Source organism: Micromys minutus (genome assembly GCF_963924665.1).
Source record: "Micromys minutus genome assembly, chromosome: 17".
Taxonomy (NCBI): Eukaryota; Metazoa; Chordata; class Mammalia; order Rodentia; family Muridae; genus Micromys; species Micromys minutus.
The window spans coordinates 33,718,069-33,740,635 of record NC_137952.1 but is presented as its reverse complement, the minus strand read 5'-3'; the positions used below and the strand labels follow the sequence as shown (position 1 = coordinate 33,740,635).

At 44.4% G+C, this 22,567-nt stretch overlaps 1 protein-coding gene across 1 annotated transcript; it reads left to right on the top strand.

Moving 5' to 3' along the window:
* Positions 1-275: 275 nt before the first annotated feature.
* Positions 276-21,338, top strand: USP50 (ubiquitin specific peptidase 50; the record flags this gene model as incomplete). Its single annotated transcript, XM_080931070.1, has 6 exons — positions 276-418; positions 673-868; positions 2,893-3,102; positions 5,975-6,117; positions 12,428-12,560; positions 21,147-21,338. The coding sequence occupies exons 1-6, from the start codon at positions 333-335 to the stop codon at positions 21,336-21,338; spliced, it is 960 nt and encodes a 319-aa protein (XP_080787196.1). The 5' UTR covers positions 276-332.
* Positions 21,339-22,567: the final 1,229 nt, after the last annotated feature.

The window sequence follows — 22,567 nt, the reverse complement described above, 5'->3', positions numbered from 1 at the left end:
GACTCTACCACAAAACAAAATGAGCAAAACTCTTCTTGTCAGGCTGATGGCCTCTAACTTCAGTTACTGAGAGGTGAAACAAGAGAATTGTCAGTTCGGCGCCGGCCTAGGTTACCAGACCTTGCCGCCCAGCCACAGACGAATTAACGCTCTGATTTCAGAGGTTGCGAGGGTCTGACTGGTACTAGCTCTCACTGTTCCCTGGAAATACTCTCCTTCCATGTGGCCCACACAGTGCGGAGTGTGCAGACTGTGACTCCCTCCCCGAGTCTGAGACCCAGCCACACTTCCAGGGCGTGACAGGACTGCGCAACCTGGGCAACACCTGCTACATGAACACCATCTTGCAATGCCTCTGCAGCGTGTCTCCACTGGTGGAGTACTTCCTGTCCGGAAAGTACATCACAGCTCTTCAGAAGTAAGAGGAGTTCTTCCCTGAGTCGGCCCCACCCCAGCTCCCCCAGGTGAGGTGAGGAAAGGACCCGCTGGAGTCCTTGTGTAGGGCTACAAGCCCCGTGCACTGTAGGTTCCCAGAGAACGCATAGAGGGTGAGGACTGCTGGGTGAACCAGGCTCTGGTGCCGTGGCGTGGACCGATCCCGTGCCCCTGAGACTGGGTCTGTTCATTAAATCAGCGGGGAATAGCTGCCCTGTGCCCATCTCTTCTTCTCAGGGGCTGCAGCGAGGTGACCACTGCCTTTGCCTACTTGATGACAGACATGTGGCTTGGGGACTCAGAATGTGTCTCGCCAGCGATATTTCTGTCGGCTGTTGGCAGCCGTTACCCGGCTTTTCTGAAAAAGACACAGCAAGATGCGCAGGAGTTCCTGATTTACATCCTCAACGAGCTTCATGAAGCTTTGAAAAAGGTAAGAACGAACAGCTCTGAGCTAGGAGATGTGCACCATTATCAGAGATACCTGCTGTGTGTGTGTGTGTGTGTGTGTGTGTGTGCGCCCACATGTGCATACGTGTACTCAGTCTGCATGGGCTGCCCTGCTGTGAGTAGGACATGGCTCTGGTGCTGGGAGTTCTGAGGAAAATGTCCAGGTTAGGATATTTGTTGTTTATTGGTTGATTTGCTTTTTTTCTTTATTTAATTTTAAAAATTTTATTGTATTTTTATTGTATGTCTGTGTAGCACTGGCCATGTTCCCATGGAGACCAGGAGAGGGTGTCAGATCCCCTGGAACTGGAGCTACAGTTTCAAGCCCATCCTTGTAGGTGTTGGGAATTTAACCCAGGTCCTCTGGAAAAGCAGCCAGTGTTTGTTTGTTTGCTTGTTTTTTCAAGACAGAGTTTCTCTGTATTCACCTAACTGTCTTGGAACTCTCTCTGTAGACCAGGCTGGTCTCCAACTCCGAGATGCCCCTGCCTCTCCTCCCAGAGTTCTTGGATTAAAGGTGTGTGCCACCACTGCCCAGTGCAGCCAAAGCTCTTAATCACTGTCCATCTGTCCAGCTACTAAAATTATTTTTATGTTTACTTTTAGGTTTTTCCGAAACTGAGTTTTGTGGTTGATGTCTACATGCAGATTCGGGCAGGCACATGATAAGGCAGGGCCTGTGATTGGGCAGTGAGAAAGAAAGGCGGGTGCAGAGATTTTGAGATAGGGAGAGAAGAAGAAACTAAGATGGAGGAGGAGAAGGATAAACCATCCCTGTGTGGTTTTAAATAGCCACAGGTAGTTATGGATGGATAATAACAGGACAGTCTGTCTGATGACATGGTGCCCTTTCCCAGTGCATGGTGCCATTTTGCTTTTTAAAAATATTTAATATTACAGAATTTTACTGTGGAGCCCAGTCAGGTCTGTGACTCAGAATCTTCCTGCTTCAGCCCTGCTCCATGAGCCAATATTATAGATGTCTGAAACACTCACATTCCAGCCTTCCTTGATATATGACAGATGTCTTGTAGACATTCAGAGTATACTAGCCCAAATGGTTCCATGAAATCAAACAGCTCAAAAAAAAAAAAAAAAATCCTCCAAGCCAACAGGATGGCAAAGCCCAGGTCCCGCTGACCAGGAGAAATTTACCTGAGTTCAAAACAAAGTGTCTAAATACTCATTTCTTTTTCCTAAATACAAAGCCCCTCATGCAGGCTGAAGCTTGAAATCAAAGTCCCCTCAGGAAACAGTTCTAGGGGCCGTGGGGGGCCTGTTCAACCTTCCCCCTCAGAGCCAACCTGCTTCCAAGTGCCAGCCTAGCCCGCAAGGTGTTACCAACACGTTCTAAGGGTCAAACCTGAGCCCTAAAAGCGTTAACAAGCTAGGCTGAGCCCCTGCGTTCCTTCTTCATCAGGACAATGAGAGGCAGTAACCCTGGGAAGACACGGGACGTCTATCTAGCTTGCTTACACTGGGAACCCATAAAGAGAGGTTCAGTGATCTCCAAGTCAACTTTGGGGTACTGACAAGAGGTTTAGATTTAAATAGGTGGCTGGCAGGATGTATGACTAAGTCCTGTCCAAAGCAGTGCCACCCGTTACTGAGCCAACATTGTGTTGGTGCCTTTCTTTCTCGCAAGATAGTCTGACACGTTGTCACAACTGTGTTTAATCTCTTCCTGGGAGACAGGCTCTCCCACCACCCACGCCAGGCTTCATTCAGCAATTCCAACTATTCTCAGTATTCCGATAGCCAAAGGGGGGTGGGCACAAACGTCACTCCTCGAATATCTTATCTCCTGCCGGGACGGTTAAGATCTTCAGATTCACCCCGAAGGGAAATAGGTGCATCACCAGATGTCACTCACGTCTTATGCTGCCAGCGTCTTAGGGTTCCGTCTGGATCCAAACTACGAGTTTTCCGGTCCATGATTCATCTTTATAGAGAGAGGCCGCTCTGTTACTCGAGGCTTTCACAAGAGAAATCTGTCCTTTTCCACAGCACTGCCGAAGGAGAGCATGTGAGAAAAGGACAACCCAAAACTGCTGCAGGAAGGTGCCGGCCCGTGAGACCTCAATCGTCACCCGGCTGTTCGAAGGACAGCTCAGTTACAGCATCACATGTTTAAAGTGTGAGACCTGCTCCTACAAGAATGAGGTTTTCACCATCCTTTCCCTCCCCATCCCATCTGAATACGAATGCTCCCTCCAGGTAAGGAGTCCCCAGCTCCTCAATACGCTTTCGTGGGGTTTTGTTTTTATTTGTTTAATACACACTGTCACTGTTCTCAGACACACCAGAAGAGGGCATCAGATCTCATTACAGATGGTTGTGAGCCACCATGTGGTTGCTGGGATTTGAACTCAGGACCTCTGGGAGAGCAGCCAGTGCTCTTTGCTGTGTCATTCAGGCTGCCAGGGTCTCAGCTGTTGTTCCCTACGATTTTAAGTAGGAGAGGACAGCTTTATGCCTAAAATAAATAAAGGTAGCCCATGAATGAACAGCATTATTTTTTTTTTAAAAAAGCAACCTATGGTTATAGTTACTGTGAATTTCATTGTATTTCTAAATGTACTCACGGTAAAGCCCCACTTAAAATTATAAATATGGGAGATGTTTATTCAGTCTGTTGAGATGGACAGTTTGTGATTTCTTATGAGGATGTCATGGCTCCCTACCCCACTTCCGCACTCTATGGTATAAGGGTAAAACTAGTTAGAATAGTCTTTTTTACAAGGTTTCTAGTACACAATGCGTGCTTGTTTGCCTGCGTGTGTACCGTGTGCATTCTTCGTGCTCAAGAAGGCCAGTAGAGGGCGCCAGATTCCCTGGAATTGCACTTACAGTTATGAGCCACTATATGGGTTTCAAACCTGGATCTGCAAGAGCAGCCAGAGCTTTTGCCTGGTTGGCCATCTCTCCAGCCCACTAAGGCTCTCCGATAGTCTGGATGGGAGTTGTGTATGTGTGGAGAGAGGGGAATCTGGTAGCTTAGTTTGCCGCTGAGCCATCTCTCCAGCCCAAAAGCACATCTGGTTTTTTGTTTTGTTTTGTTTCTCTTACAACTTTATTTTAAAATGAGAGATACATGTACAGATTTTTAAAGGAGTTTTGGCATAACACTATATGAATATATTTTTGTCAGTACTTAATTCTTTTAGAGATTTGATAGTGTGCACTGAAATCTTACTAGTGATCATAAGCATAAAGTACATGTAGAACAGAACATAACATGGAAACAGAGTTTTTTTGGTGTGTATAGATTAAAGATAATGATCTTTGAATACCAAAAATTGCCACAAGGTTATATTCTTAGCTCTTGGATTATTAATGATTTAAGGTCCAAGTGTATCACACTCTGAGAGGGTGCTATACACTTATTTTTTTTTTCCTAAGAAGAACTGAGGCTTTCACTTTTTGGCCTTTGTTTTTCTTGAGCTTCATATGGCCTGTGAATTGTTTCTGGGGGTATTTAGAGCTTTCTGGGGCTAGTATCCAATTATCAGTGACTGCATATTATGTCTGTTCTTTTGTGATTGGATGACCTCACTCAGGATGATATTCTCTAGATGAATCCATTTTCCTAGGAATTTCATAAAGTCGTTGTTTCTAATAGCTGAGTAGTACTCCATTGTGTAATTATACCACAATTTTTGTATCCATTTATTTATTGAAGGGCATCTGGGTTCTTTCCTGCTTCTGGCTATTATAAATAGGGCTGCTATGAACTTGAGGGAACATGTGTCCTTGTTGTATGTTGGAGCTTCTTTTGGGTATATGCCCAGAAGTGGAATAACTGGGTCTTCAGGTTGTACTATGTCCACTTTTCTGAGGAATCACCAGACTGATTTCCAGAGTGGTTGTACCAGTTTACAACCCCACCAACAGTGGAAGAGTGTTCCTCTTTCTCCAAATCCTCACCGGCATCTGCTGTCATCTGAGTTTTTGATCTTAGCCATTCTGACTGGTGTGAGGTGGACTCTCAGGGTTGTTTTGATTTGCATTTCCCTGATGACTAGGGATGTCGAGCACTTCCTTAGATGCTTCTCAGCCATTCAGTATTCCTCAATTGAGAATTTTTTGTTTAGCTCTGTATCCCATTTTTAATAGGATTGTTTGATTCTCTGGTGTCTAACTTCTTGAGTTCTTTGTATATATTGGATATTAGACCTCTATCAGATGTGGGGTAGCACATCTGTTGATGAAAATTTTTGTATGCATAGTTGGGGAACAACAGAATCCTATTATGTTTTAGTGTTTTTTTTTTTTTTTTAATCAAAGGACTAAATAAAGGTTTCTCTAGAAAGAATGACAGATTCTGGAGTGAGGCACTAAGAGACCTAATGGAAACTGTACTCTTCTCTTCTAAGCCAAGAACTTGCAGAAGGGTCTGGCTGTAGACGTCATCTTCCTAGGTGTGGGCTCTGAGTCATCTACTGTAAAGCATCACCCAAAACCATGAGATGTGGTCATTTCTCAGACCCCCCCCCCTTGTGTCAGGAGATATGTAATTATTAAAGAGCTGTCTGATTTGTTAGTAGAAATTTCAAAGTCTGTGTTCTTCTGGAATAAAACAGAAAAGGGAAAGTGACTATTCATAGACGACGGGGAAAGAATCTAAGCCCATCCTAGCAGGTCAGTGAAAAAGCATTACTTGTTGCTAGGTAGATTTTTATTTAGTCTTTACACAGGGATTTACACCTGGAACTTGGTACGAAGATCAACCTAGCCTTCTTTGGACTGGAAGAGCTTTTCCCACCTCTGGATTAAAGGTGTGAGCCACCAGCCCTGGCTCAACACACAAAAAGTGTTGCTAAGCAGATTTTACGGACTCTGTGCCATGAGTGATGGGTGTAGCTCCTGGGTTGGTTTCCTAGAAAAACTCCCAGAAGCACATTTTCACAGCTCTTCCAAACTTCTATGATTTTGTTTGTATTTGTAAGACAGGTCTCCTTACATTAGACGGGTTGGTCTCAAACCAACGATTCTCCTGCCTCTACCTCCAACATGCCAACTCCGCTGATTTCTGCTTTTTCTTCTAATGTCTTCTAAGGGACACCAAATGTTCTTTCTCCCCCAACAGGACTGTCTCCAGTGTTTTTTCCAACAAGACACATTGACCTGGAACAACCAAATCCAGTGTTCCTTCTGTGAGATCAAGCAAGAAACAGCTGTGAGGACCACTATTTCCAAGGCACCAAAAATAATTGTTCTTCACTTAAAAAGGTATGTGGAGTTTGAAATATTGTGGGCAGATGGTTTTAACAGTTTTATTGAGAAAGGATTCACAAGAAAATAGTTTATCCATTTAATATGTAGCTTGTTCCAAAATCGGCGGCAAACTGGGTGCTTAGCTGCAAGGTCTCCTGAGTTCTCAGTGTCAAGTGAGTAAGAAAGAGTCCAGGCTAGTTTAATGGGTTGGACTTTGATTTAAAACTCTGTAAAAAAAAAAAAAAGCAATATAAAAATCTAACATTCTGATCATTTCAAGGGCACAGCCAATTGTTATAATTACCTTTACACTGTTAAAGACAATGACCACAATTTCCAGGACATTTTAATGTCCCAAACAGAAACCCAGTACCCACCGAGCAACTCCTCTACATGCTTTCTCTCCCTGGTCCCTGCTTTCCTAATGTTTCTGTCTCTGTAGATTTACCTGTTCTTGCACTAGAGCGGCGGTGCCGGCTACTTTTATGGCAGCTTCACACTTTTCATCTGAAAAGAGGGAACCCCAAAGGAGAAGTCACCTGCATAAGATTAGGCGAGCCCGCAGAACCTTTTCTTAATTAGAGATTGATGGGGGAGGACCCAGTGCATTGTGGGTGGTGCCACTTCTAGGATGGTGGTGGAGGGTTCCAAAAGAAGGCAGGGGAATGAACCAGAAAGCAGCACCCTTCCATGACCTCCAGGCTTCTGTCCTGATTTCCTTTGATGGCGAACTGTAAGGGTGAGCTAAGTGTTAACCCTTTCCTCCTGCTTTGGTGATGTTTCATCACAGCATAGTGGTCTATTGCTTGGTCCCAGAAGAGTGGAGTGTTGCTTTGACAGACTTGATCGCGTTGTGCTGGGGGAAGACTGAGAAAGGAATTTGGAACTTCGGTCTAGAAAAGCCAATTGAGTGTTAAGAGCTCAGTGGGCTGTTGTGTAGGATCTAGGAAGATAAGAATGTGGAAAGCAGTGGAGACGAGGGAGGCCTGGCTTGTGAAACTCCAAAGGGAAGTTTGAGAGTTATTGTAGACTATGGGGCTGTGGCATGTTTGCTATTCTGAGTTAAGACTCGGTGGTTCTGGTCAGCGGGGACTGAGGAATCAACTATGATTAACAAGAGTCGGCAATACTGGAGTGGAACTTGTACTTACTGGAACAATTGATAACGGTTGTCTGGAAGCAAGAAATTAATTGTAAATGAATTATCTTTAATATAAATCTGGTGGCTATTCCCCAATAATTATATAAGGAATCTAAGATTTACTCAATAGCTGAGCTGTTAAATGATGTGCCTTAAACGTCCATGCTAATCTGGCTGCCTCTCAGCCCCATCCCAGCCTCTTCCCCTCCCTCCCTCTTTCCTCTGCTGGCAGAAGCCCCATCCTTGTCTCTCTTCTGCCCAGACACTGGGTGATTAGCATTTACTGACAAGGCAGAGAATAAATGCTAAGATCTGTTTACACAAACTCCAGACAAGAGATTCTTGGTATAAGCATTACAGTGCCGAGTCCAGATGGAAACAAGATGTAGCAGGCTAGAGAGATGGGTTGGCTGTTTAGAGCACTGACTGCTCTTCCAAAGGTCCTGAGTTCAATTCCCAGCAACCACATGGTGGCTCACAACCATCTGTAATGGGATTAGATGCTGTCTTCTGGTGTGTCTGAGGACAGCTACAGAACTCAAATAAATAAATAAGTAAATCTTAAAAAAAAAAAAAAAAAAAAAAAACCAAAGAAGATGTAAGAGCAGAGAAATCAGCATTTGAATAACCCAAGGGTAGACTTTACACAGTGTATAACACATTATGCCTACAATTAATAATGATTAGAGAGAGACCAATGCCACTGGGGTGCAAGCTGAGAAGTTTTCAGCAAAGTTAGTGCACAGAAGCAGTCAGCGTTCCATAGGTAGCCAATGTGGAAGTCTTCCCGGTGGTATTAGTTTGTGAAAGTATGAAGTCATGGAGAGCAGCTGAGGCTTGGCACAGTTGAGAGGCCATTGGTGAAGGTGCAGCTTCAAGAGCAATTGAAGCCCAAGGATTGAAGAGGTCTTGATGTATATGTTTATAATATGTATAAATAATAATGTATGATGATAATCTATAATAATATGTTTTATATTATAATATTAATATGAAATGCTTGGTACAAGAAGAAAGGGAAGGTCATGTTTAATAAATTGATGTGATTGTAAGTTTGCAAGGGATCAATTGTGCCTATTAATTTTATGTCCTCTTGACACAGGCTAGAGTCATCTCAAAAGAGGGAACCTCAATTGAGAAAATGCCTTCATAAGATCAGGCTGTAAGCAAGCCTGTGGGGCATGTTCTGAATCAGTGATAGATGGGAGGGCCTGGCCCATTGTGGGTGGTGCTGTTCCTGGATTGGTGAGCCTGGATTCCATGAGAAAGCAGGCTGAGCAAGCCATGAGGAGCAAGCCAGTAAGCAGCATTCTTCCACGTGTGCACTTTGGCACACACTCCTTTCAATCCAGGTTCTATGACTGCATTAATTAGTTTTAGATTTGCATTTATTAATATTAAGATACGTTTGTATAATGGTTAGTGTCTTGGGGGTTTCTATTACTGTTAGCCGTGACCACACAACTCTTATAAAGAAAAACATTTTTGATTGGATCTGGATTACAATTTCAGAGATTCAGTTCATTATCATCATGGCGAGAAACATGGCAGTGTGCAAGCACCCAGGGAGCTGAGAGTTCTGGATTTTGATCTACAGCAGCAGAAGTGAATGCTAAACTAGGCCTAGCTTAAGCATCTGAGACCTCAAAGTTTGCTGTAACAGTGACACACTTCCTCCAACAAGGCCACACCTCCTTATAGTGCCACTCCCTATGTCCAAGTATTCATTCCTGTTCAAACCACCATAGCTGGAGAGAGAGCTCAGCAGTTAAGAGCACTTGCTGCTCTTGTACAGGACCAGGGTTCAGTTCCAGGGCAATTCACTACCATCTGTAACTCCAGTTCCAAGGGATCCAAGGCCCTTTTCTTGCCTCTGCAAGCAATAGGCAGTCATGTGGTACACACATATAGGAGGGCAAAACACTTATGTCCATGAAACTTTAAAATAAAATTGCTTTAAAAGACTTATTTGGGGGCTGGAGAGATGACTCAGTGGTTAAGAGCACTGACTGCTCTTCCAGAGGTCCTGAGTTCAAATCCCAGAAACCAGATGGTGGCTCAAAACCATCTGTAATAAGATCTAATGCCCTCTTCTGGTGTGTCTGAAGACAGCTACAGTGTACTCATATATAATAAATAAATAAATCTTTTTAAAAAGGAGAGATCTATTTGGGCTGGAGAGATAGCTCAGTGGTTAAAAGCACTGACTGCCCTTCCAAAGGTCCTGAGTTCAATTCCCAGCAACCACATGATGGCTCACAACCATCTGTAACAGGATCAGATGCCCTCTTCTGGTGTGTCTGAAGACAGCTACAGTGTACTCACATACGTAACATAAATAAATACATTTTTTAAAAGGATCTATTTACACATATAAGATGCATTTTTTTGTTTATGAAATTGTACAAATGAACACAATAATATTCATTGTATCAACAATACCTGTCACCCCAGAAAGTTCTGAGGGTTATTTCCCATTATTCTCTTCCTTTTCCATAAGCTCCCGGGACTTACCTAAAGAAAAATATGTGGGTGCTTACGTGTATGTGTGTGGGGAGGGGTTGTGTGCATGTATGAGGCCAAAGTTTAATTTCTGGTTCTTCCTCAGTCACTTCTATGTGTCACTGTAAAAGGAATTAATCATTCTTGCAGCCCATGTAAAAGATACACAGTCCAGGTATTTTATTGAAGAGCTGGAAGCCTAGATTGGGCAGGTCTGGGAGCTGTTCTAACTTACGCTTCAGCCATATGTCCCTTGTTACTTGTTTTTCCTGGCCACATGCTTATGGTCCAGCTCCTCCATGCCCTTTACTTCCCTCTCTCCCTCCCTGCATCTCCCTGCCAGCTAACTGAAAACCTGCCTACATCTCTCTACTGCCCAGTCACAGGCTTTGACCTTTTATAGACCAATTAACTTGGGGAGCAAAGTTACGTACCGTCATTTGGTATACATGAGGATTTCCTTGCAGAACTTGGGAGCCAGTGTTTAGCATTTGGATACATAGCAGTACCAGAACAACCCCCTACCTATCATGGCAGGGTAGCTAGCTTGAGCCCAGAGCTTATCCACTCAGATAGTCCAGCTAGTTCCCTTGTGGTAAGACGACAGGTGGGCCACATGCCTACCTAGCATTGATGTGGGCGCTGGGTCATAGCTCAGCTCCTCATGCTTGCATGGCAGGTACCTTTCCTGAGACTCACCCCACATCCTCCCCAGGGATTTACTAATTTGTTTTCTATCTCTATGATTTTGCCTTTCCTAGAACATGGTACATCATGCTGGTTTTAGCCTGTTGAGACTGGCTCCTTTCACTTGATACAATGCCTGAGAGGTGGCCTGTGGATGTATGTGGTCTGCTGCCCCTGTCATTGCTGTATTTCTGTTTTTAAGATTATAATGTATACAGTGTTCTGCTTGCATGTAAGCCTGCAGGCCAGAAGAGGGCACCAGATCCCATTACAGATGGTTGTGAGCCACCATGTGGTTGCTGGGAATTGAATTCAGGACCTCTGGAAGAGTAGTCAGTGCTCTTAACCACTGAGCCATCTCTCCAGCCCCCTGTGTTTTAATCCTTTTTGTGCATGTACAGTTACTTCTCCATTGGCTAGTTGGTGGACATTGGCCTTTCTTTCAGTCTGGGCAATTGTTGATAAAGTTGTTATATTGTATAGCATGACCTTGTAGTCTAGAAAACTCCATGTTTCTAGGGATGACTCCTGCCTAGGAGACCTGGTCATAGGGTGTCTTACTTAGGGTTTTATTGCTGTGAAGAGGCACCATGACCATGACAACTCTTTAAAGAAAAACATTTAATTGGTGCTGGCTTACAGTTCAGAGGTATAGTCCATTATCCTCATGGCAGGAAGCATGGTGGAGTAGAGGTAGACATGGTTCTGAGAGGTAGCTGAGAGTTCTATATCGGGATCCTCAGGCAGCAGGAAGGGAGAGACACTGGGCCTGGCTTGAGTGTCTGAAACCTCAAAGCCCATCCCCACTTCCTCCGACAAGACCACACCTCCTAATAGTGCCATCCCTTGAGCTTATAGGGGGCATTTTCATTCAAACCACCACACAGGGCAGCCCCTTAGTTTTGGGGAACAGGATTTGCATCTTTATGGCCCAACAATGACCCAGCTCATCTGGTAAATTTTCTGCCTCAGATCTAAATCGGCACATTTTCTGAATGAACATGATTTTTAAAAAGTTATTTATTTTTATTTTATGTGCATTTGTATTTTGTCTGCCTGTATGTCTGTGTGAGGGTGTCAGATCTTAGAGTTACAGACAGCTGTGAGCTGCCATGTGGGTTCTTGGGAGTGAACCCAGGCCCTCTGAAAGAGCAGTCTGTGCTCTTGACTGCTGAGCCATCCAGCCCCATGAACATGATTTTTTAAAAAGGTTTTGAATGATTCTGATAAGAGCCTAGATTTGCTGACCTCTGATCTATAGAACCAGAGAGATCAAAGATTTGAACAGAATTTTCTTATTAAAACACTATCTTTAGATTTAGATCTCCACTTTGAAATCAGGATGATGATAATGCTAACATTAAGACAGGGGATGGGTATGGTAGGTCACCTTTAGTTCCAGCACTCAGGAGGCAGAGACAGGAGATCTCTGAGTTTGAGGCCAGCCTGGTCTACAGAGAGAGTTCCACGTCAGACACAGCTACATAGTGAGACTCTGTGGAGAGATGGAGGGAGTGAAAAGAAAGAGGAGGAAGAGATGGGGGGGAGGGAAAGGACAGAATAAAGAGAGATGGGCGAGAGGGCGGAGAAATGGAAGAAAGAAGGGGGGATGGGAGAGGTGAGTGAGGGGGAGAGGACACAGAAAGGGATGGGAAAAGATAGGGGAGAGAGGCCAGGGAGGGGCCGTGTGGAGAGAGGGAGGGTGATTTGACCTCCACACCTCTGATGTGCTGTCTTCCCCCAGGCAGGCTTGCCTTGCTCTCTCCACATTAGGTATAATTTGCTGGGGTCTGTGTTTTCTCTCACTGACATACTTTCATGAGGCCAGTGGGTCTGGCATTTGTAAATATATTTAGATGAGGAAGTAACTTACACACCAGACAATCATCTCAGAAATGAGTCTTAACTGTACACAGACTGTGTTTAGGCATGTGGATCTCCCTCACACGAGGCTTACAGACATCTTTGGACTTCCTGCATTTGTTATCTCTCCAGGTTTGACATCCAGGGTACAGTAAAGAGGAAGCTGAGGACAGACATCCATTATCCACTGACCAACCTGGACCTCACTCCTTATATCTGTCCAGTTTTCCGGAAACATCCTAAGTACAACCTGTGTGCAGTGGTGGTGAGTTCAATGCTGATTCTTTGCTGCTGAAAGGGGAGAACACCCACTGTGTGCCCCCACCTCTGCCTGGTGGCTGCTCTACAGCCTAGCATCCTGGCCACATCCACTGCCAGAGGTCAGGGTCTTGTGTCATCATGAACACTTTGTAGCCAGCAGCCCCACACTAGGTACTAACAGTTCCAAGACTCAATGCCTGGCCAAAGCCTGTCCTAGAACATCCCAGGGGCTCCTTTGGCTTTAACTCAGCTGTGACTCATGCTGAATCCTGGCAAACAAAGTGGTATGATTCAGTTGTAGAACCTCCCACAGGAGCCACCTATGCAGCAAGCCATTCTCTGGGCTTTGGGATCATGGTATGAGCTATTGTGTCTGAGGGTGGGGGTTCTTCTAGCATGCAACCCTGTCATGGACCTTTTGACATGCTGCTGTTGAATCTGTATCTTCTTCTCCTCCTCCTCCTCTTTCAAAGATCTAGTTATTCATTTATTATATATAAGTACACTGTAGCTGTCTTCAGGCACAAGAGTAGAGGGCATCAGATCCTATTACAAATGGTTGTGAGTCACCATGTAGTTGCTGGGATTTGAACTCAGGACCACTAGAAATCAGTGCTCTTAAACACTGAGCCATCTCCCCAGCCCCTGTCCATTCTTCTTATTGCTCAATATATAATAATATAATAAAATGGAGTCAGGTGTGATGGTGCATTCTAGTGTCAGAGGCAGGCAGATCTCTGAGTTTGAGGACAGCCTGGCCTACATAGTTTACTTCAGGACAACAAGGACTACGTAGTGAGAGCCTGTCTCAAAAATATTGAAGAAGGAAGGTACTTGACTTCCATGCTCCCTAGCACAGAACCACCCACGTGCTTTTACAAGGCTTGCCTACCTCCTCTGTCAGCCCATCTCCTTTACACCATTCGCCCTTCCTCTTCACACCGCTGTTCTTTATACTCTGGGGGCTTACGGTGGCTTCTGCTCTCCCATCAGGCATAGATGCTAATTAATGGGAGTTTCAAAGGTGCTGCTTCCTGAGATCCTAGTTTAACTTCTCATTATATCTGTTTCTCATTTAGAGAAAAAAAAATCTTAAACAGAAAAAATGGAGCTTATATTTAGAATGTAGTTGTGTGCTATGAAAGATGCACACTTTATGCAAGAATCACTCCAAGTATTTAAAAACATCCGATTATTTATAGATCTAAGTTATTAGTCAGTTGAGGCACTGAAAATTAGCTCTGAAAGAAAGACATTTAGAGCTTGTGGCATATCACCGATACATCTAGAGATAAGAACTAAGCATCTTTCAAATTATAATGCACAGTAAAAAGGTGACTAGAACCTGCTACATTAGCCATGGAACAAAGAAAGCCAGAGCATCAGGGCCCGGTGACATTCTGGACCTCCTGACTTACTGTGCACACTTCAGCTGCTGGGAGATATGTGCACACTGATCACTTAAATAACTCATCTAGACTGGAGGGGAAGAGCCCTCTAGTGTATGAGAACCCTGGAAGACTGAGACTGGAGGGGAAGAGCCCTCAAGTGTGTGAAAACCCTGGAAGACTGGATTCGTTCATTTTCTTTCATTTACTTATTTTTTAATTGCTACACTTAAGGTTTTGGACATTTTTGTTGATTTGCTTTTTGAGATGAGGTTTCTCTTTGTGGCAGTGAACTTGCTCTGTAGACCAGTCTGGCCTCAAACTCACAGAGAACCACCTGCCTCTGCCTCTCAAGTGCTAGAATTAAAGGCCTGTGCTACCACTGCCCAGTCGTATCGACCATTTTACTAATTGTATATATAGTGTCATCTGAAAGGTGTGTGTGTGTGTGTGTGTGTGTGTGTGTGTGTGTGACAAAGTCTCATAACCCAGCTGGTCTTGAATTTTTTTTTGTCAGGGATTACACTGAATTCCTGGTGACTTGTCTTCACCCCTCCAATGCTGAGATAACAGGCGTGTGCCATCAAGCTGGTGGTGCTTTACAAGGCCCTTTTCCCTAAGACTTTTATCTTGTGTGTGTTTCTCTATGTGTATGTGTGTACCCTATGTATGCAGTGCCCACAGTGGAGAGAAGGGGGCATTGAACCCCTTAGAGTTATGGATAGGTATGAGCTGGCAACCAAACATGGTCCTTCTATCAGAGCAAATGGTCCTAACTGCTGAGCTCTCCCTGCCCCTCATCTAACAGTTTTATCCCCAGGATGGTGATTTTTTTATTCTTACCTAGTCACACTGTGTACCAGGCACTGTTCAAATCTCTATGTAATCATTACATCCTTGTCCTTTGAGAAATACATACTAAGGTCCTTGGCTTGCCTTTTCAATTTGGGTTTCTTTCCAAACATTTATTTATTTATACATGTACACTGCTGCTGCTGTCCTCAGATACACCAGAAGGGGGCGTCAGATCTCATTACAGATGGTTGTGAGCCACTATGTGGTTGCTGTGAACTGAACTCAGGACCTCTGGAAGAGCAGTCAGTGCTCTTAACTGCTGAGCCATCTCTCTAGCCCTTCAGTTGGTGTATCTTGCTTGCTCTTGAGTTTTCTTATCATACACACACACACACACACACACACACACACACACACACACGGTTTGCAAATATTTTCTTGCACACTGTGGTTTTCTTTCTGCTCTTTCATTTTCTTTACTATGCCATTCCATTTATTTATTAATTTTGTTGCCTATCGTTTGATCACATACAAAAAGGCTATTGTCTAGAACAATGCTGTCACCCTGTGCCCTCATGTTTCCTTTGAGAAGGTGTGTTCATAGGGGCAGGTATATGTGTTCATGGTGCACATGCACATCTGTAGTTGAGTGGATACCCAATAAGGCTCATTGTGTGTATGGGTCTGTACTGGCTGGTTTTGTGTCTATTTGACACAAGCTGGAGTCATCACACAGAAAGGAGCCTCAGTTAAGGAAATGCCTCCATGAGATCCAACTGTAAGGCATTTTCTCAACTGGTGATCAAGGGAGGAGGGCCCAGCCCATTGTGGGTGGTGCCATCCCTGGGCTGGTAGACCTGGGTTCTATAAGAAAGCAAGTTGAGCAAACCAGGGGAAGCAAGCCAGTAAGTAACATCCATCCATGGCCTCTGCATCAGCTCCTGCTTCCTGACCTGCTTGAGTTCCAGTCCTGACTTCCTCTGGTGATGAACAGCAATGTGAAAGTGTAAGCTGAATAAACCCTTTCCTCCCCAACTTGCTTCTTGGTCATGATGTTTTGTGCAGGAATAGAAACCCTAAGACAGGGCTGTGCTTTCATTATCTGCCATGAGTGACGAGCACTTAGGTGAAACCCATGTCTGTACTGTTCTTGGTTCCATGAGGTCCCACTTGCTTTCTTTCTGGAGCTGCTAAGTCTTGTCATGAAGTCCTTGCCCATGTTTCTGTCTTGCACATACTCCTTTTCCTATAGGAGCTTTCGTTTTTTTGGGCTTTATGTTAGTCTTTGATCTGTCTGGGGTTGATGTTGGTGTGAGGTGAAAGAGAAGGATCTACTTCCATTCTTCTACATGCAGCTGTCGTTTTCCCCTGAAGCTTTTGCTGCAGACGCTGTCTTTTCTCCAGTCTGTATTTTTGGCATCTTTGTCAAAAAGTAGGTGACTGAAGAGATTGCTCAGAGGAGCTTGCTGTTCCTCTGGAGGGACCCACATTTGATACCCAACACTTAATGTGGCAGCTTACAACCATTAGTACTCCAGTTCTAGAGGTATCCAACTTCCTCTTTAGGTTCCCATGTACCAGTCATGTGCAGGATGCAGACTAACACGCAGGTAACCCACATACATGTGCACGATGCAGACTAACACGCAGGTAACGCACACTCACAAAGTAAAAACTCAGCAACCTCAAACACAAATCAGGTAGCTGTAGTCACATCAACTCACACTTGCCTCTTCTAGTCTTTTCTACTGATCACACATCCGTTCTTGTGCTATTTTGTTACTGTGGGTTTGTGGTATAGCTTTTCACACACAACTCATACATTTTCATTCATCTTTAATCATTTGGTACTGACTGATAAACAGGACCAAACAGCTCTATCCTATTTATTCTGCAGATCTGCTCTTATTCTACGCAACAATCAAAACACCTCACACACAGGATTCACAAACACAGACTGCTCCAAATTCACCAGTACTATCCATTTCACCACTAACAAAAGCATATCCCAGCTCCAGTCTGTTGGAATTGCCAGAGGCTAAGGTGAGCTCCCACCCTTGTTTCTATGCCTAAGCGCTGTCTGGAGAAAGTGTCCCTTGGCTCTGGACTTCTGTTATTACTCATCCCTCTCCTCGGACTAGATTTGAAGATGTGTAGTTCTCAACTTCCACTGGTTGATTTTTCAGTCACTAAGTCACAACTTTTTTGTAGCTGGTATCAATATGTGACATCTGATGAAAGTCCACTACTGAGAAACCTTCACAGAACAATTTGATGTTTCTAAATAAGATTCAATAGCATCTTCTGGTCCTGAGCTTGGTGCTGCCCCTGCTGAAAGGAGAGTAACGCTGCCTCTCTGCATCTGTGAGGAATGGTAGGTGCTCACATGCAGCAATGTGGGGGAGGGGTGGCCCAAATGATGCAGCACTACCCTTGTATCTTCTGTCCCCATGTGCCTGGCCTCATAAGGAAGGCTCCTCTTCTCCCAGTACTTGAGGGTGTTCTCTATTCCCCTCCCATATTGCAACATCTATATTGACCAGTCAATAAGGCTGAGTGGGAGCCAGTCAGCTGGGCTGTTTGGTTTGTGATGCTGTGATCTACTGAGTCAGGGTGAGCTTTCTCTAGCACACTGCTGCATTGAGACAACAGGTCCCTTATCCACATAGCTCCTGGTCACAGCACCCCGAAGAAACAACAGGAGGATGATGGAAACTGGTTTCCAAGGTCAGGCTACTTGGGAAATGTTGGTCAGGTTCGTTATGTAGTTCAGCTTCGAGCCTGTTACTTTCCCGAAATCCTCAAAGACTGTTCAGCCTCTCTCACTGCAGAAGGAAGACTACTCAGTACCACAGAGTGAGGTGACAGCTATCCTCCCACTCACCCTACAGTAGATTTCTCACTTCTATGGGACTGTGGGAGTGGGTCTGTGCTGGTATTCCCACATCTCTGGGTCTTAGTTTTTCTCCTGCTTGGTTCTCTATGGAGGTGCAGGGGAGTGCTGATGCTTGGTTCTCTATGGAGGTGCAGGGGAGTGCTGATGCTTGGTTCTCTATGGAGGTGCAGGGGAGTGCTGATGCTTGGTTCTCTATGGAGGTGCAGGGGAGTGCTGATGCTTGGTTCTCTATGGAGGTGCAGGGGAGTGCTGATGCTTGGTTCTCTATGGAGGTGTAGGGGAGTGCTGATGCTTTGGTTAAATCACCTTGTACAAAGTTTGTTTTTGTCTTTTGGGACTGGGTTCCTCTTTGTAGCCCTGGCTGTCCTGGAACTCACTTTGTAGACCAGGTTGGGTTGGCCTTGAACTCAAGAGATTCACCTGCCTCTGCCTCCCAGGTGCTGGGACAAAAGGTGTGTGCCAACACTCCCAGGCTGAAAGTTTTTGCTTTTAATGAAGAAATTGGTGGTTGAGGATGTAGCTGTTGATAGAGCATTTGTCCATGATCCACAGTGCCTTGGATTCAATCTCCAGTACCCAAACTGCCACTGGTTATACATGCCTATAATGTATATAGGAGCAGAGGCAGGAGCAGAGGTTATTTCACCTGGGTAAGCTTGAGGCTAGCCTGGGCAACAGTAAACCCTGACTCCAAAACAGTTTCTAAAATGAAACAGGAAAACACATAAAATCTGAGTATACAGTTTGGCAGGCTGTCCAGTGAGCACATCCACGAAGTAAGAACAGGGTTCGGACAATTTAATCAGTGTTTAACTATCTGAATATTCTTTTTGGAGTGCAGACACCAGACCTCTATTGGGAAAACTCTGATTCTGTTTTATGCAAATGAGCCTTGCAGTATGTGCCAGATCTTTAGGATCCGAAACCATCATCCACATTGCTACACATATGGTTTGTTCTTCCACTGTGCGAAGACACCATCACCTACTCACATGTTCTACTTGAGTGCTTTGGACCATTGGAGTATTGCTGTGGTGGGTGATTCTTGGATGTTTGCAAGATGGACACAGCCTTTGGGAGCCTGTTTCTAGAGTTGGGGGTTCTGGAGGGAGGCTTGCGAACACTTGGACACAGCCTTTGGGAGCCTGTTTCTAGGAGTTGGGGGTTCTGGAGGGAGGCTTGCGAACACTGGTAAACTCAGGCTGCTGGTATTCCAAAGCAGTTGTCCCTGTTCACTTCTCAGCAGCAGCAGGGGAACTGTGTCCCTACTCCATAGCTTCTTCTAGCTGCCTTCGTGGTGTGACAGCACTTAAAGTTTGTCCTTGATCTTCCACAATGGGATGGCCTTGAACTTGGTTCCTGGGTGCTAGGGTTTCAGATGTGTACTATCAATCATGTTCTACTGATGTTTTGTGTGTGTGTGTGTGTGTGTGTGTGTGTGTGTGTGTGTGTGTGTGAGGGGGGGGGACAAGTCCTCAAGTCCTTTGCCTGCTGTTCTATGAATAAGAAAACCCGTGTTTTCTTATCGAGGTACAGGTTGGAGGCTGTAACACTCAGGGACACACTGCTTGCCGGGCACATGCGCATCCCTCGGTTTAAGCTTCGTGTCTGTGAAAAAACAAGTCTTAATGCATTATAGCTATTTAGTTATTTACCTAACATGCCTCAGCCTCAGGGCACATGCAAGGACTTATATCTTGAGACAGGGACAAAGCCCACTGACCTAAGAAGTCCCCATCTCTAAAGGTTCTACCACCTCACTTTGGGGACAAGGTCTACATATGTCAATCTGGATGGCAGTGTTCCAAAACATGTTTGTGTTCTCAAAAAATACCTTCATTCAATTTTTTGGCTAGTTGTAAACTATTATTTTGTCTTTGAGACCTAAAAGTGTGTATAAAGTTCACTTGGGAGTGTACAGCTCAGTGGGTTTTGGTGTATATTTACATACTTGTTCATGATCACCACAGTTACATTTTAGAACATTTTCAGTATCCCTATAAGAATTTTTCCTACTCATTTCTTCTCTCCACCAGACCCTGACAACCATCAATGGACTTCTGTCTCTATGAGTTTGTCACAGAAATGGTTTTTGAGACAGCATGGTGCTATATAATTGTAGTTAGCCTGGAACTTACTATGTAGAGGAGGCTGGCCTTGAGTCCTTCTGTCTTAGAGTCAAGGTATAAGTTGTGTGGTTTTCTTTTTTTTTTTTTTTCAGAATGCTTTTAAAGTTTTCCCTATGTTGAGGCAAGTACTTCTGTTTCTTTTTGTTGCCAATAACATTCTACTATGTAAACAACATGTTTAAGTCATTGATATGTACTTGGGACGGCTCTACTTTGTGATTATCGGTGGTACACGAGGTTTGTGTGGACACAGGCTTGACTTCTCTTGGGCATACACCTATGAAAGAATTGCTTAGACACATGGTAACTGTACAATTAAACCTTGAAGAGTTGTCAACTTGATTTCCAATGTAACGTGACATTTTGTTCCACCAATGTATGAAGTCCCAGCTCACTCACATTCTCCATGTTTTTATTACCCAGCTCTTAAAAAATATTACCAAAAGTGAAATTCTTGTTTATTTACTTATTTATTTATAAACAGCCTCTTATAGCCCAGGAAGGTCTTGAACCATATCCCGAGTACTGTCACATGCCACCACACCTCCTCTTTAATCTGCTTCCTTCATTTTAATCCATGATAGGAAAAGACACAAGATGGAGACAAATGAAACATAAGTGGGTAGCCCTTGTGCCGTAGTGCCTACGATATCTGATAACAGATGAACAGGAGGCTGGAGAGATGGCTGCTCAGTGCTTAAGAGCACTTGTTGCTCTTGCAGAAGACCTGGGTTTGGTTCCAGTTCCAGGGAAGCAGAAACTCCCCCCTGGCCTCCACATGCACCAGCACACACGGTGTACATACCACACTTGGAAATACACATATTAAATAAAAAAGCTAGACACTTTGTGGCAGTCCTCCTGCCTCAACCTTTCCAAGGCCTAGGACAAGTCTTACTTCCTGCTGTTAACAGATGCAGGGTTAGGGCTTGGCAGGGTGGAAAGGCTCCTAAAGTTATCATCTCATGTTATTTTCTTTCCTTTGTATGAGGCGTCAGTACACTTTGTAAAAACCAGCTAGGAAGTAGTTTAGGCCTTGGGGTCAGAGTTGCTGCAGCACAGAGACACTGAGGCACAGGCACTTGTCACTCCAGTTCCAGGAAAACCAAATGCTTTCTTCAGCCTCCTGGGCACTGAGCATGCATCTCTCCAGCCCTCCTAAATTTATTTTTAAAGCTTATATATAGACTGATTTCCTATCTAATTCTATTAATCAGTGAATACAATGTATAAGCAGTTCAAAGTCAGCTCATATGTAAGACTTGAGAAAATTATTTTCTCAGTATAAGACACTTTAAAATGGTTTTGGGCCTTATCATTTTTTATCCCATCAGTCGGAGCATTCACATGTGGAAACCATGCTTACATCCTTTCTTTCCTAGAACCACTTTGGAGATCTGGATGGTGGCCACTACACTGCCTTCTGCAAGAACTCAGTAACCCAGGCCTGGTATAGTTTTGATGACACCCGAGTCAGTGAGATTCCAGATACTTCTGTTCGAACGGCCGCAGCGTATCTTCTCTTCTATAGCTGCCAGCCGTTCTCTATACCAACACAGAAACACAAGAGCTAGCACGGCACTCCTAATCACTGCAAGCAAGCCATCAGAAGATGGCCATGAATATGCTTTGTTATTAAACCCTTCCCACCTGCTTACCTCGCTAAGGTTTGTACGTCTCACAGACAGCCTCTATAAGACAAGTCTGCAGCACAGAAGACAGCCCTGCTCACTAAGAGCAGCACAGAGGCCAGACACTGCCACCACAGGGGCCTAAGAACGGCAGGTTTCAAAGGTCAGTGTCCCCTGCAACAGGTTTCTATTACAATGTATTTCATACATTCTAAGTTATTTTCTCCTAAATTTTATACTTATCTGTGTGTATGTGGAAGTCAGAGGGTAACTTGTAGGAGTTAATTCTCTTTTCTACCATGTGGGTCCTGGGGATTGAACTCGGGTCCTCAGCATTAATGGACATTTTTACCCACTAAACCAGAACCATCTCTCTCCAGCCCAACACAAATAACTTTTGTTTACACATTTGAATAAACAAACAAAAAATGTAGAAGAAAAACCTCAGTGGCAGAGTTTCTTCAGCATGCACAAGGTCCTGAGTCTTGATTGCTAGCACAGGAAAAAAAAAAAAATAGGTGCAAATAAATGGCTCTGAGGCTGAGTGTGACCTGTTGAGCTGAAGAGAGGGCTCAGAGGTCTCGAACCCTTGCTGCTAGTGAGGACCAGCATTCAGTTCTCAGCGCCCACATGGTAATACACACAGGCAAAAGACCAATACATATAAAAGTAAGTTTTAAAACAAAACATCCAGCCAGGCAGTGATGGCATACGCCTTTAGTCTCAGCACTAAGGAGACAGAGGCAGGTGGATCTCTGTGAGTTCCAGGACACCCAAGGCTGCACCAAGAACCCTCTCTCAAAAAACAAAATCCAATGCCATACGAATAACAACAAAAGACCTGAAAGCTTTACACAGTAATTTAGGAAGACTGGTTGCTAAGTTTATGACTCGAAAACCAAGCTCCAACTTTCCCCACGTAAGCTAAATAACGCTTCCTAAGAATCATTGCTTAGAAGAGACTCCCCAAACAACATGAGCTATTGCGCTGCCCTTGGCTGCCTCACAGCACTGGAAGGTTGAGGCTCCAGTGCTGAGGACAGCACACATTAGACACAAGCTTTGAAGGAATAAAGCTGGAAGCGACCCGAAAGCCTGCACTTGACGATGTTTTCATAGTATCTCAAGGGCTGTGCAAGCTGCTAAAGGAGGAAGCAATCAACAGTCCTGTC